At 46.4% G+C, this 16,527-nt stretch overlaps 1 protein-coding gene across 3 annotated transcripts in view; it reads right to left on the reverse strand.

Annotated features, from left to right (window-relative positions):
* LOC121009127 (cytochrome P450 2F2-like) overlaps window positions 1-16,527 on the reverse strand; it is a 168,362-nt gene that overhangs the window by 36,401 nt on the left and 115,434 nt on the right. For all 3 annotated transcript variants that reach the window (XM_040442003.1, XM_040442004.1, XM_040442002.1), the window contains one exon: window positions 15,344-15,506. In XM_040442003.1, coding sequence (XP_040297937.1) covers window positions 15,344-15,506 — 163 coding nt within the window. The remainder of the gene's footprint in view (window positions 1-15,343; window positions 15,507-16,527) is intronic.

Raw genomic sequence — 16,527 nt, forward strand, 5'->3', positions numbered from 1 at the left:
GAAGAACTTTGACCCATGATACATCCTTTAGGTGGTACAGGACAGCCAATTGAGATGTTTCAGCACATGGACATACCCCCTACCTTATAAAGAAAACCCGATATGGCCGCCATTTTACATTCAGTGTTTTGCCAGTGTAGGGAGAGGTTGCTGTGTTGAGCAGGGAGAGACTGTTAGGGACACCAAATGCTTGCTAATAGGGCCACAAAAGTCCTTTTAAGGACTGGTATAGGTGTGATATCGATAGTTGTGACTTACTGAGGGGTGTAATATACTTATAACATACTTTCTAACATAGAAAGTATATTATAGTGCATTTGTATTGTGCAGCAGTTGAGTGCGATTCTGCTGCGTTACCGCAGCTACACAGAGTGCCAAACACTATTGGAACAAATCATTTCTACTGGTGTGATATACCAGTTACCCCCCCAAAAAAACTGATTGAAGCAGGGGTGTGATATACCAATATTATACTTTCTATATAGTGCATTTAGGTAGTGCAGCATTTGTTTGCGGTTTTGCTGCGTTACCGCAGCTACACAGAGTGACAAACGCTATTGAAACAAATAATTTCTACTGGTGTGATGTATCAGTTGCCCCCCAAAAAAACTGATTGAAGCAGGGGTGCGATATAGCTTCTTCCACAAATACTGCTCTTCTATAGGGACTTTTGCCACAGGGGTCATTTTGAAAATGACAGGCAGAGGAAGAGGCAGGCCATTCCGCAGGGTTGATAGGGTTCGGGCAGGTGCACCAGGCCGGAGCCTAAGTGGGAAGTTGCAGAAGGTGCGTGCGATTACGTCAAAGGACGCACCAGACTTGGTTGAGTGGCTAACTTAGCCTTCCACTTCTGTACCCTCCTCATCCTCTCTATCTGCACCCTTTTCACTCTGTGTGTACCCCCAAAAGACAACACCACTACCATATCCCCTCCACTCGAGTCAGAGGAATTATTTTCCCATCCATTACCAGACCTTACCGATGCACAGCCATTCTTGGCATCGGTCGCCACCCAGCAGTCTGACGACAGTACCCAGATCAGCCCAAGGAGTGTGGTCCCTGCTGTTGCTGCCTACTCAAAGATCTCTAATGTCAGTGGTGGTGAAGGGGACGATGATGACGTGTCTATGGATATCAAATGCCCACAAGAGAGGAAGAGGAGGGGAGTTCAGAGGGACAGACGGAGCAGCAGATAGGGAGGAGAAGGAGGAGAAGCAGACAGAACTTACAGTGCACAGGAGGCAAAAAGCAGACTGCTAATGTATCTGGCTAACCCTGCTCAATTTGACAGTTGGTAAAGTGGTGTGCGACAACGGTGTCAATCTGCTGAGCGCGCTAAAACAGGGCAAAATGACACACGTGCCGTGCATGGCACACGTCCTGAACTTAGTCATGCAACGATTCGTTCCCAAATACCCCGGGGTCCAGGACGTCTTGCGGCAGGCGAGGAAAATATCTGGCCATTTAGAACGGCCATGGCTCGCCTCGCTGACGTTCAGCGGCGACACCACCTACCCTTCAGACGTCTGATTTGTGACTGCCCGACGCGCTGGAACTCCACCTTGTATATGCTTGGTAGGCTGCTCCAGCAGAAATGTGCAGTTAACTACCACCTGTACGAACTCTGCGGCAGGACAATTTCTGGGGAGCTCGATTTCTTTTTACAGCGCCAGTGGCTGCTCATGCGCGACGCATGCAGACTTCTGCGGCCATTTGATGAGATGACAAAAATGGTCAGTCGCAGCCAGGGCGCCATCAGTGACATCGTACCTTACGCCTTCTTTCTGGAGCGTGCATTGCATCGTGTCATTGATCAAGCCGTCGAGGAGCAGGAGCAGGAAGTTGAGGAAGTCACAATGCTGAATGAATTCCATGGGAGGGGGGGCTACTCCATCTGAGACAAGTCAACAGGAATCTTAAGAGGAGTCAGGGGAGGATGGTGCCTGGACGGAGGAGGAGCAAGAAGAGCATGCTTTAAACTTTTCTAGAATTTCTGGTGTTGTCCGTGGCTGGGGGGAGGAGACCAAGGACGACATTATCCTGGATGATGAGCAGGAGCCAGGCCACTCCACCGCTTTCAGTTTAGTGCAAATGGGGGCCTTCATGCTCCAGTGTTTGAAGAGGGACCCCCGTATAAAAAGCATAAAGGGCAAGGACCAGTACTGGGTGGCAACGTACTTAGACCCCCGGTACAAACACAAAATGGCGGACATGTTGCCAGCATCACAGAGGGCTGTCAGAATGCAGCATTTCCAGTCCTAGCTGCAAGAGATGCTGCATTCTGCTGTTGTGGGCGCTGCCAGAGGAATTTCCACTCACAGAGAAACAGATGCAGGTACCAATCCAACAGCGCATGCAAGAAGAGGGCGGTTTGAAGATGTGTTTGTCACTTCCGATATGAGATCATTCTTGCAACCAACCCATCGACAGCCGCCCCCTGGAACCAGCCTCAGGGAACGCCTAGACCGACAGGTGTCCGACTACATCGGGTTAACGACCGATGTGGACGCTATGAGAAGCGAGGAACCCCTGGACTACTGGTTGTGCAGGCTTGACCTGTGGCCAGAGCTGGCACAATTTGCCATGGAACTCTTGGCTTGCCCCTCGTCCAATGTCCTGTCCGAAAGGACGTTCAGCGCAGCAGGGGGGATTGTGACCAATAAGCGCACTCGCCTAGCTCACAATAGTGTGGACTACCTCACATTTCTAAAAATGAATGGAGGCATGGATCTCCGAGGAATTCAACACATGTGACGACCACGTTTAATTTGATTTCCTCATGACAGCCAACAAATATCAGCCACCACCCAGAACAAATAATGGTCCCTGTCTAAGCTTAATACAGCGGCATAAAAGACCTTTCTGTTAAATGCCTAATATTTTGGGCCTCGGAGGAATTAAGCACCTGTGACGACCACATGTTTCAACTATTATCATTAGTTTTTTTTTTTAGAGGGGGCATTTTGTTAGCCATGTTTTTAATCCAATTTTATATTTTTTGTTCTTTTAAACATATGTATTTGACCTGTATTTGTACTGGCCTTCAGTAAAATTGATATCCATTGACAGTCTAATAGACCTCCAGCCACATACTTGTTCTTTTCTGTCCGTGGAATGAATAATTTTTTGGACTGTAGTCCACTGGCCTGCTGTAAAATTGATATCCAATGACTGTGTAATCTACCTCCAGTCACATACTTACTTTTTCTTTTATGTCCACTGAATGCATATTTTTTTGGGGCTGTAGTCCACTGGCCTGCTGTAAAATTGATATCCAATGACCGTGTAATCTACCTCCAGCCACATACTTACTTGTTCTTTTATATATGCTGAATGCATAATTTTGGGGCCTGTAGTACACTGGCCTGCTGTAAAATTGATATCCAACGACCGTGTAATCTACCTCCAGCCACATACTTGTTCTTTTATGTACACTGAATGCATAATTGTTGCAGCCTCAGAGGAATTCAACACAAGTGATGACCATGTGTTATCGAATTTCAACTATTATCATTTGTTAGCCATGTTTTTAATCCAATTTTATATTTTTAACATACCGTATTTTTCGCCCCATAAGACACACTTTTTCCTCCCCAAAAATGGGAGGAAAATGCCCATCGCTGGATGCGATGTACGGAGCGGGGGCCGGGGGAGGGACTGGGAGGAGGAGCTGGGGGCCGGCAATAGCGGTGGGGCGGTGCGGTCACTGTACTATAGCCCCGCCCCACCGCTCCGGTATTCTAATATAAAATGTATTATTGAATTCAAAGTTATTAAACATGCCCCCTCACTCCTAATAGTACCGTATTTCCTAATTGCTTCTGTATAATGACGGCAGGCAGGCCGGGCAGGCGGCAGCGTAACTCACTGATGTTACCTTTATGAATGAAGCAGGCGGCGCAGGCAAGTGACGTCAGTGAGTGACGCGCCGGCCGCCCGGCCCGCCTGCCGACATTATACAGAAGCAATCAGTATATACGGTACTATTAGGAGTGAGGGGGGCATGTTTAATAACTTTTAATTCAATAATACATTTTATATTTGTATACTGGGGGGGCGGGGGCGGCGGCGGCGGGGGGGGGTACACGGAATCTGTGGATGGCACAGTTAAGGGGTGGGGGTCTGTGGATGGCTTTGTTATGGGCTGGGGGGGTCTGTGGATGGCACTGTTATGGGGTGGGGGATCAGTGCCATCCACAGATCCCCCCCCTGTAACAGTGCCATCCACAGATCCCCCCCCTGTAACAGTGCCATCCACAGATCCCTCCCTGTAACAGTGCCAGCCACAGATCCCCCCCTGTAACAGTGTCCGTCATCCACAGATCCCCCCCATAAGTGTCTGTCATCCACAGATCCCCCCATAAGTGTCCGTCATCCACAGATCCCCCCATAAGTGTCCGTCATCCACAGATCCCCCCATAAGTGTCCGTCATCCACAGATCCCCCCATAACAGTGTCTGTCATCCACAGATCCTCCCATAACAGTGTCCGTCATCCACAGATGCCCCCCATAACAGTGTCCGTCATCCACAGATCCCCCCCATAACAGTGTCCGTCATCCACAGATCCCCCCCCATAACAGTGTCCGTCATCCACAGACCACCATTAGTTCCAAACCCACCAAAAGCTCACCTTTTGTTTTTTTTCTTATTTTCCTCCCCAAAAACCTAGGTGCGTCTTATGGGCCGGTGCGTCTTATAGGGCGAAAAATACGGTATGTATTTTACCTGTGTTTGTACTGGCCTTCAGTAAAATTGATATCCATTGACCGTGTAATCTACCTCCAGCCACATACTTACTTGATCTTTTATGTCCAGTGAATGCCTAATGTTTGGGGCCTGTAGTCCAGTGACCTACAGTAACATTTTTCTAGGCTCCAGCTGGCCACATTTTTGACAGTTTCCCTTAAAGATGCATAAAAATGACCCCTGATTAAAATACATATTTTTTGTGGGAATTTTTCCCATTGATCCTCCTCTGGTATGTCACTGTCCATGTTGTAGGACGATTTGTGCACTTCTTGTAAGTATTTGGTGGCTACAATAATGACCTGAAGGTTTATCAGGTTCGCCTGTTATTAAAGTGAATGGGGCCCGCCGCGAACTTATGGTTCCTGAACATTTGATCGATCTTCGTCCATCACTACCCATGATACGGCTACCTCTTACCCCTTGCTATCATTGTGTGGGAATTTTCTCTAGTAGACAGGCTAGCAGACGCAGTATAGAGGCAACCAAAAAATCTATAACTTAAAAAGTTCAATGTTTTATTCACACATAAGGAAAAACTAAAAAAGTGACATTTTGCAGTCTAGGGGTTTGTTCACACCATGAAAAGTCCACAGAACAAAAACCTTCACCTGGTTTGCAGTTTCTCCACTTGTGGTCCACAGCAGGCTTTAGGGGCCTGTGTCTCAGCATGCGGCTCCCAGCCCTTTTGCACGGCACATGTTTTCGGATCCCAAAACACCCAGGGACTGACAGCGCTCCACTGTCAGAGAGGAGTAATCCACACCCAGCTGAGACTGCTGGATGGGTTTGATATAGGCCAGTAAAGACCCAGCCACCCACCCAGCACTTTGGCTACTCCCAGTAAGAGCCGGCCCTGATCATCTTACAGCCATACTAAAATAGCAACGTGTCAACCAGCACTATTTGACGCTGACACTTGAAAATACCGGCTCTTAATTCAACGAGGCCAGGAACCTCGGTGACACATACCTTCCGTCAATGACGGACCCTTGCGCCTTCCTACAATTATAATAATTACCATTTTACGCCAAGCTTTGCTTATTGAGTTATTTGTCTCTCTTTTTTTATAAAATATATTCTTTTATTTTTATAGAAACATAGAAACATAGAATGTGTCGGCAGATAAGAACCATTTGGCCCATCTAGTCTGCCCAATATACTAAATACTATGGATAGCCCCTGGCCCTATCTTATATGAAGGATGGCCTTATGCCTATCCCATGCATGCTTAAACTCCTTCACTGTATTTGCAGCTACCACTTCTGCAGGAAGGCTATTCCATGCGTCCACTACTCTCTCAGTAAAGTAATACTTCCTGATGTTACTTTTAAACCTTTGCCCCTCTAATTTAAAACTATGTCCTCTTGTAGCAGTTTTTCTTCTTTTAAATATTCTCTCCTCTTTTACCTTGTTGATTTCCTTTATGTATTTAAAAGTTTCTATCATATTTTTAGTGACGCATTGAGAAAGGTCCGGGATGGACCAAAACGTTTGATACCAGGTCGCACATATTATTTGGGAAAGCCGCACAATTTTTGTGTTTCTGATTTTTGCTTTATTATGGAAATATGAAACGATGTATTTGGGGCCTATATGCTGAAATGTTATATTCTATCTTAATGGACACAAAATGTGAGATACGATAAATACTTAAAGGGGTTGGCCACTTTCTGTCTATTGTTGACCAAGGTGTTTGTAAGATGATTATATGGTAGAGATGTCACGAATATAAAATTTTCAGTTCGCGAACGGCGAACGCGAATTTACGCAAATGTTCGCAAACGTGCGAATCGGGCGAACCGCCAAATACTTCAATAGGCAGGCGAATTTTAAAAGCCACAGGGACTCTTTCTGGCCACAATAGTGATGGAAAAGTTGTTTCAAGGGGACTAACACCTGGACTGTGGCATGCCGGAGGGGGATCCATGGCAAAACTCCCATGGAAAATTACGTAGTTGACGCAGAGTCGTGTTTTAATCCATAAAGGGCATAAATCACCTAACATTCCTAAATTGTTTGGAATAACGTGCTTTAAAATATCTAGTGTGTGTATACGATCAGGTATGCGGTGCGTTAAACACCCTGTTTAACGCACCGCAAACAACCGCAAAGAGTTGTCAATAGTTGACACACTCATGACATAAATTTTATTCCTCTATGCGTCAATCTTGGTGTAGTGATGACTGTGCTCGTGCGCACATTCGGGAGATTATAGGCGATGGGGGTTTTTCAAAGCCTATGGTCGTGCTGAGGTAGTTCAGTGACAGTTAAGTGACCCAGAAAACAATGATTCTGCAGTGTGGGCCCATTGTTGGCCTAGTAGGTTTTAATGATCACCTTAATGATCACAAAGAAAATTAATGTTTTTTCTATGCAAAATTATCCAGCCGATCGCTTTTGGTCTGTTCACAATGAAGCAACGACCTTATCATCTGGGGTTTGCCAACATTGCCAACACACTCATAGAGGTGATCACTTCATTGTGATACGCAAGCCCCTTCACCACAACAAGGTAATGATCACGAAGGGGAATTGACACATATATGTGCCTTTTTTTTGTTTTGTTTTTGCAGCCACAGTGCAGCACCAGAGGCCATAAAAATTAGGCATGTACACATGCCTGAAAAATTTGGTATTGATGCAGCCGCTGAAAAATTGATGTTTTCCAGGCAGAAAGTGTACTAAAACATTGCGGCTTGAACCCTAGTTGGTGGCGGAGAAGTCACGCAAGTCATCCGGCATGCAGAGATTAAATACAGCAGCGTGGGGACCATTTTTAGCCCAAGGCATCTCATCAGGCATTTTTTTAGTTAAATGCATCCCCCACTGTCAGTCCCTTCGGGATCCATGCCTCATTCATCTTAATAAAGGTGAGGTAATCTAGACTTTTTTGACCTAGGCGACTTCTCTTCTCAGTGACAATACCTCCTGCTGCGCTGAAGGTCCTTTCTGACAGGACACTTGAAGCGGGGCAGGCCAGAAGTTCTATCGCAAATTGGGATAGCTCAGGCCAACAGGTCAAGCCTGCACACCCAGTAGTCAAGGGGTTCATCGCTCCTCAGAGTGTCGATATCTGCAGTTAAGGCGAGGTAGTCTGCTACCTGTCAGTCGAGTCGTTCTCTGAGGGTGGACCCTGAAGGGCTGTGGCGATGCGTAGGACTTAAAAAGCTCTGCATGTCCTCCATCAACAACACGTCTGTAAAGCGTCCTGTCCTTGCCGGCGTGGTCATAATAGGAGGAGGATTACTTTCACCTCTTCCCCTGTTAGATTCCCGTTGTTCTGTGACATCACCCTTATACGCTGTGTAAAGCATACTTTTTAACTTGTTTTAGAACTGCTGCATCCTTTCCTACTTCCGGTAATTCGGTAACATTTCAGCCACTTTCTGCTTATACCGGGGGTCTAGTAGCGTAGCCACCCAGTACAGGTCGTTCTCCTTCAGCCTTTTTATACGAGGGTCCCTCAACAGGCATGACAGCATGAAAGATCCCATTTGCACAAGGTTGGATGCTGAGCTACTCATGTCCCGTTCCTCGTCCTTACTGATCTTATTGAGGGGCTGTTCTTCCCCCCAGCCACGTACAACACCACGGGTCCCAGATAGGTGACAACGAGCACCCTGGGATGCCTGCTGTGGTTGGTCTTCCTCCTCCTCAAAGCCACATTCCTCCTCTGACTCCTCTTCCTCAGACTCCTTTTCCAGCGTTGCCGCAGGTCCAGCAAGCGATGATGATAAGGCTGTTTCTGGTGGTGATGGTGACCACAACTCTTCCTCTTCACGCTCATCTACGGCCTGATCCAGCACTCTTCGCAGGGCTCGCTCCAGGAAGAAAACAAATGGGATGAGGTCGCTGATGGTGCCTTCGGTGGGACTGACTAGGTTTGTCACCTTCTCAAAAGGACGCATGGGCCTACAGGCATTGCGCATAAGCGTCCAGTAACGTGGCAAAAAAATACCCAGCTCCGCAGAGGCTGTCCTAGCACCCTGGTCATACAAATACTCATTTACGGCTTTTTCTTGTTGGAGCAGGCAGTCGAACATTAGGAGTGTTGAATTCCAACGGGTCGGGCTGTCGCAAATCAAGCGCCTCACTGGCATGTTGTTTCGCCGCTGAATATCGGAAAAGTGCGCCATGGCCATGTAGGAACGCCTGAAATGGCCACACACCTTCCTGGCCTGCTTGAGGACGTCCTGTAAGCCTGGGTACTTATACACAAAGCGTTGTACGATCAGATTCAACACATGTGCATGCACGGCAAATGTGTCAACTTGCCCAAATTCAATGCCGCTAAGAAATTGCTTCCATTGTCACACACCACTTTGCCGATCTCCAGTTGGTGCGGAGTCAGCCACTGATCCACCTGTGCGTTCAGGGCGGACAGGAGTGCTGGTCCGGGGTGAATCTCTGCTTTCAGGCAAGTCAACCCCAATATGGCATGACACTGTCGTATCCGGGATGTGGAATAGCCCCTGGGGAGCTGGGGGGGGTGCAGTTGATGTGGAGCAAGACGCAGCAGCAGAAGAGGACTCAGTCGAGGAGGTTAGCGAAGAGGATGGAGTAGGAGGAGTAGAGGAGGTGGCAGCAGGCCTGCCTGCAAGTCGCGGCGGTGTCACCAACTCCGCTGTAGAGCCACGCATTCCATGCTTGGCAGCCGTCAGCAGGTTTACCCAATGCGCTGTGTACGTGATATACCTGCCCTGACCGTGCTTTGCAGACCAGGTATCAGTGGTCAGATGGACCCTTGCCCCAATACTGTGTGCCAGACATGCCATGACTTTATTTTCCACAATAGAGTACAGGCTGGGGATTGCCTTTTGTGAAAAAAAAATTTGGCCGGGTACCTTCCACTGCGGTGTCCCAATAGCTACAAATTTTTTGAAGGCCTCAGACTCCACCAGCTTGTATGGTAAAAGCTGGCGGGCTAAGAGTTCCGACAAACCAGCTGTCAGACGCTGTTCAAGGGGGTGACTCTGTGACATTGGCTTCTTACGCTCAAACATTTCCTTGACAGACACCTGACTGTGGGAAGATGAGCAGGAACTGCTGAAGGTGAGAGGCGGAGTGGCGGGTTGTTGAGAGGGGGCAAGGAGGACAGCAGTGGTTGACGTGGCTGAAGATGCTGGACCAGGAGGAGGATGGTGGCTTTGAGTTTGTGTGTTGCTTGTACTCATCATGTGTTGATACCATAGGCGTTTGTGATATGAGATCATGTGCCTTCGCAAAGCAGTTGTACCTAGGTGGGTGTTGGACTTCCCACGACTCAGTTTCTTTTGGCACAGGTTGAAAATGGCATCGCTGTTATCAGAGGCAGACACACAAAAAAAATGCCACACTGCTGAGCTTTGCAATGACGGCATTCTGGTGGTGGCAACAGCATGCGTTGATTGCCATGCTGTCTGGCTGACCCCGGGTGCCGATACATGCTGTCTGACTGTGCCACTAGCTCCTTGCGACGACCTCCCCCTGCTTCCAACTCGTCTCCTCCTCCTCTCTGTCTCCCCATCTGAACTTTCCCCCTGTTCTTCTTCTCTTCGAGCGGGCACCCACGTGACATCCACGGACACATCGTCATCATCAACCGCTTCACTTGTATCTGACAACTCAGCAAAGGAAGCAGCAGCGGGTACAACATCCTCATCATCATCATCACACCGTACATCCATGTGTGTAATGCTGCCTGACTGAGACATATCCCTGTTATCTAAATCCTCTGGCAATAATGGTTGCGCATCACTCATTACTTCCAACTGATGTGTAAATAACTCCTCTGACAGATCAAGTGAAGCGGCTGTGGTGCTAGTGTTGGTGGTGGCGGCGGGCGGGCGAGTGGTAACTTGAGAGGTGCCCGAAGCTGAGCTGGAGGAGGATGGTGCGTCAAGGTTCCGAGCGGAAGCTGTAGAAGATTGGGTGTCCTGTGTAAGCCAGTCAACTATGTCCTCAGAATATTTCGAGTTCAGGGTACGTGGCCTCTGAACACTGGGCATTATTCTAGGGCCAAAGGAAATCACAGCACCACGACCACGACGGCCCCTGCGGGGTGGCCTGCCTCTGCCTGTCATTTTTTTTAGATTAGTGGTACTATGTGTGCAAGGTACTGTGCCACCCTATATGAGTGGTGGGCAGTGGGCACAGTACAGTCTGCTGGCCTGACACACACTGGCAGGCAACTGCAATTAAATTACAGAGAAAAAATTGAATGACTTTTTTATCTGCAAGGTACTGTGCCACACTATATGAGTGGTGGGCAGTGGGCACAGTACAGTCTGTGGGCCTGACACTCACTGGCAGGCAACTGCAATTATATTACAGAGGAAAAATTAAATGAATTTTTTAACAGCAAGGTGCTGTGCCACCCTATATGACTGGTGGGCAGGGGGCACAGTACAGTCTGTGGGACAGACACACACTGGCAGGCAACTGCAAGTATATTACAGAGGAAAAATTAAATTACTTTTTTATCTGCAAGGTGCTGTGCCACCCTATATGAGTGGTGTGCTCACAGTACAGTCTGTGGGCTTGTGGCCTCTCACACACAGGCAGGCAACTGAAATATATATATATATATATATATATATATATATACAGGGAGTGCAGAATTATTAGGCAAGTTGTATTTTTGAGGATTAATTTTATTATTGAACAACAACCATGTTCTCAATGAACCCAAAAAACTCATTAATATCAAAGCTGAATATTTTTGGAAGTAGTTTTTAGTTTGTTTTTAGTTTTAGCTATTTTAGGGGGATATATGTGTGTGCAGGTGACTATTACTGTGCATAATTATTAGGCAACTTAACAAAAAACAAATATATACCCATTTCAATTATTTATTTTTACCAGTGAAACCAATATAACATCTCAACATTCACAAATATACATTTCTGACATTCAAAAACAAATCAGTGACCAATATAGCCACCTTTCTTTGCAAGGACACTCAAAAGCCTGCCATCCATGGATTCTGTCAGTGTTTTGATCTGTTCACCATCAACATTGCGTGCAGCAGCAACCACAGCCTCCCAGACACTGTTCAGACAGGTGTACTGTTTTCCCTCCTTGTAAATCTCACATTTGATGATGGACCACAGGTTCTCAATGGGGTTCAGATCAGGTGAACAAGGAGGCCATGTCATTAGATTTTCTTCTTTTATACCCTTTCTTGCAAGCCACGCTGTGGAGTACTTGGACGCGTGTGATGGAGCATTGTCCTGCATGAAAATCATGTTTTTCTTGAAGGATGCAGACTTCTTCCTGTACCACTGCTTGAAGAAGGTGTCTTCCAGAAACTGGCAGTAGGACTGGGAGTTGAGCTTGACTCCATCCTCAACCCAAAAAGGCCCCACAAGCTCATCTTTGATGATACCAGCCCAAACCAGTACTCCACCTCCACCTTGCTGGCGTCTGAGTCGGACTGGAGCTCTCTGCCCTTTACCAATCCAGCCACGGGCCCATCCATCTGGCCCATCAAGACTCACTCTCATTTCATCAGTCCATAAAACCTTAGAAAAATCAGTCTTGAGATATTTCTTTGCCCAGTCTTGACGTTTCAGCTTGTGTGTCTTGTTCAGTGGTGGTCGTCTTTCAGCCTTTCTTACCTTGGCCATGTCTCTGAGTATTGCACACCTTGTGCTTTTGGGCACTCCAGTGATGTTGCAGCTCTGAAATATGGCCAAACTGGTGGCAAGTGGCATCTTGGCAGCTGCACGCTTGACTTTTCTCAGTTCATGGGCAGTTATTTTGCGCCTTGGTTTTTCCACACGCTTCTTGCGACCCTGTTGACTATTTTGAATGAAACGCTTGATTGTTCGATGATCACGCTTCAGAAGCTTTGCAATTTTAAGAGTGCTGCATCCCTCTGCAAGATATCTCACTATTTTTGACTTTTCTGAGCCTGTCAAGTCCTTCTTTTGACCCATTTTGCCAAAGGAAAGGAAGTTGCCTGATAATTATGCACACCTAATATAGGGTGTTGATGTCATTAGACCACAACCCTTCTCATTACAGAGATGCACATCACCTAATATGCTTAATTGGTAGTAGGCTTTCGAGCCTATACAGCTTGGAGTAAGACAACATGCATAAAGAGGATGATGTGGTCAAAATACTCATTTGCCTAATAATTCTGCACGCAGTGTATATAAAAATATATAAAAGCAGATTGATGTACCAGCCCTAAAAAGGGCTTTTTGGGTTGCTGTCAGGATGCTGTCCTTACAGCAGATAAGTCTTTGAGGAGTGGAGTGGACACAGAACACTGGCCTAGCTAACGATTTCCCTATTAATTCAGCAGCAGCAGCACTCTCCCTGCTCTAACTAACACTGCAGCTTCAGAATGAATCTAAGAGGGCTGCCGTCCTTGCTTTTTTAGAGGGTCTGGGAGGGTGGGTATGCTGATTGGCTGGAATGTGTCTGCTGACTGTGAGGTACAGGGTCAAATTTTGCTCAATGATGATGTATAGGGGGCAGACCGAACATCGCAAGCTATGTCACAAGAGATGTTCGCCGGGAACTGTTGACCGGCGAATAGTTTGGGACATCTCTATTATATGGCACTTACTAATATAGCCTTAGTTGAAATTCTGAAGTATTTTCAATATTTCATAAGGTATTCTCCCTTTTTTACAGTCTATTGTGCTGTCCACACAGAGGTCCTGTCCATAAAATGGCTGCTGATGGACAGTCATGTGACTAGGCAAATCACCTCCATAGGATGTCTTCTCTGTTCAAATACACTGCACCTACACTAAACTCCTAACAGAACAAGAGCAGATGACAGGTGTAGTATATGCGAGGAGAAATCACATAGAGGTGATTTGTCTGGTCACATGACCCTCCATCAGCTGCCATCTTATGGACAGGACCTCTGTGTGGACAGTACAAAAGACATTGTAAACAAAGGGGCATACCCCTTTAACTGCATTCTATCAGAGTGTGCATGGAAACTCTTTCTCCAGGGAGACACCATCACTGTGAGTGAAAAACTGCAAGAAAAACAACTTTGCTAGGAACCAACCTCTGAGCAAAAGAAGCATTGAATTACGAACAAAGACAGTAAAGGTAACGCACTTATATGGTTGTAGACTTTATTGCACATGGTTTGGGTTATATTGGTTCTGGTGCCCACAACACTACTGAGAAGTACTGTCCATTCGATCTAGGACTGCACCTCGCAATTGGGCTTTGCAGAGAGATAATAAGAGAAATTGCAGGCCTTTGGTCCTTTCGGAAGATTGCTTGTATCTAGAGGGACTCAGGGAAGACCATCAGAGTAGCCATCCAATATTCAAAGCCTTTGGAAATGCCTACTCTGTGATATACTTGAGAACTGTGCCTTCTGCCTTTGTTTGTGCAGCACGCCGCCCCCTGGGGCCCTATTAGAGGACCAGAGTACCCAGGTGTAGGAATGGCCGAGTGGTATAGGGTGGCCTAAAATGTCCCTTTATGTGAGTTGTGAGTGTCATGGTGCTCCTACCTGGATACGGCTGGACCCCAGGCATTGGCTCCGATGCAAACAAATAGGGGGAATAGTTGAGAGATAAAATAATAAATTGAGTCCAGAACTTGAGATGTAGTTGAAAAGCAGTTTTACTTTGTATAAACGTTCTCCAAAATGGCTTACAGGCTTTGTTTTGGTCCCAGCAGGCTTTAGCATTAAAACTCTGGCAGGCAAACTCGTCTTTGCTACAACTGTTGCTCTCTGGGTCTGCTGTACTGACAGGCTTACTGAATAACTTTGGTTTTGCTGTATGCTGCAACTTCTCTCTTTGTAGTATGTCTCTTAAATAGGCCAGGGAAATCTCCTTCTGGCTCCTGAGGCTCTAAACTGTGACCTCCATATCCAGCAGAGATGAAGGTGCTCTAGCTGGCTTGGCTTTGCTTGGCCTGGGCACGCCCAGCAGAGACGTGCCCAGCACTTGCTTCCTTCCCTTCGCTGTGGGTAAGCTAGACTGCAACTAAACTTGGACCCACACTTCCTGCAGGAAGTGGGACTCGCCCACTCCTCCACAGAGGGGGGTTAGAATGGAAAGCTCCATTCTATGTACCTGTAGCTCTGCCATGTTTTCTGCCACCTGCTGGTGAACCAGGCACATTATATGTGAACATAACCAGTTAAAAAATAGGAAATGCACAGTGTTTAGACCTGAAATAAATGCACATGATGACGAGAGGTTAACCAGTAAAGACAGTAGTGGGGTACAGAAGTGGTAATGCTACTCTGGGGCATACATTTGCACTGTAACATCCATCATTGTCTCAATAAAAGAGAGACTCTATTTTGCTATAACCAAGATGGCTTGGTCATTGGTCTCTATATCCAACCACCTGTGATCCCTGTTTATCTGCCTTGCACCCCACTGCTCATATAAAATGAAGGGCACCCCAGCCACCACTAGTCAGGATACCCCAAAATCCAGGGAGTGTCCTGAGGAATGGCTCTAGAGGAGGGTTAGCCATCATGAGGACTACAACCCCTCTCATTGCTACTGTCACCACTCCAATCCTCTCATATTCCTTCATGCATCTCATGTGGGCTGGTGCGCGGAAGATCCAAGAAAAAAGTAATCAATGAAAAGTAATCAAAATCTCACCATGATCTCCAACGAAATTCAAAAAAACAGGATATTCTCCTCTATCGCCAAACGCTTCATTTTGGTCAATCAAGGCCTCCTTCATTGCCTTATAACCACAGATGACGATTCCTGGTTTCGGTCCAAAGTAAAGGGTAAACACTGGCCCATATTTATCTTTCAGCTGTGGAAAAGTACATAAACACATTGTATGTACACATATACTGTATGTCAAGGCAATTACTCTTTACATATTTATTTTGTCATAGAGTTCCTTGAATGAGTATAATACAGTTGGACAACACTCTCACATGTGCAGTACCCCAGACCTGGGGTTATCTGCAGATACTGTAATGTTTGATTATACTGTATATTGTTATACAGTACATTATGTTTTGGCCATTAATTCCAGCAGACAACGTGTGGTTGGCAATCATTGGCAGGAACAAGGCTAACCACCCTGTTCCTCCCCTCTTGGTAGGAATGGGCTGGTCCTGCTTTCTGCTAAGAGGGGGAGTTCCTGAGTAGATAGAAAGGGGATAGGTAACGCATGCCAGAGCTCCTACTCCTAGGACCATATCCTATTCTCCTGTGAGATCATCACTCCAGAGAGATCATCAGAATAAAGAACACTACTTTCAAGAAGCTACAGGATACCAAGACAGTAAAATGATCAGTTAAATCACAGCTTTACGGACACTGCTGCAGGTGAGAGACTACAGCTCAGACACCCATCACCTAGAATAACCACAATACCATACTATCTTCAAACCTGAATCTCACAGTGGACAGCTGTATCCACAAGGGTATGCTAGTGCCATTTAATTGCCACACAACCAGCCACCATACCTCCTCATCTGGTGCCAGAAACGGTACTTTGAAATTTGTGCTGGATGTGCCACAAGTTATATTTTGCATTCAGTGAAAAAGACTGTTATACTTTTACTTCTGACCCAACTTTTGCAAACTATTGTACCTTTCTACTAGATCAGATTCTCAGGAGCTTACTGCACATGTACTTTAGATAGTGTCCTTCTTCACGAGTGAATAGGGGTTCAAGTGTTGCATGTTAATTTTAAATTGAAGTTAAAGGGGTTCTTTAGTGCTTTACCTAAATTCTATGTTTCATTTAACTTTGGAAGGAAGAGTGCTTCAGCAGATCAAAAAAGAAACAGGAGCACATCCAGTCAAGTCCTGGGGAAACC

This window comes from Bufo bufo, chromosome 8 (genome assembly GCF_905171765.1).
Source record: "Bufo bufo chromosome 8, aBufBuf1.1, whole genome shotgun sequence".
Taxonomy (NCBI): domain Eukaryota; kingdom Metazoa; phylum Chordata; class Amphibia; order Anura; family Bufonidae; genus Bufo; species Bufo bufo.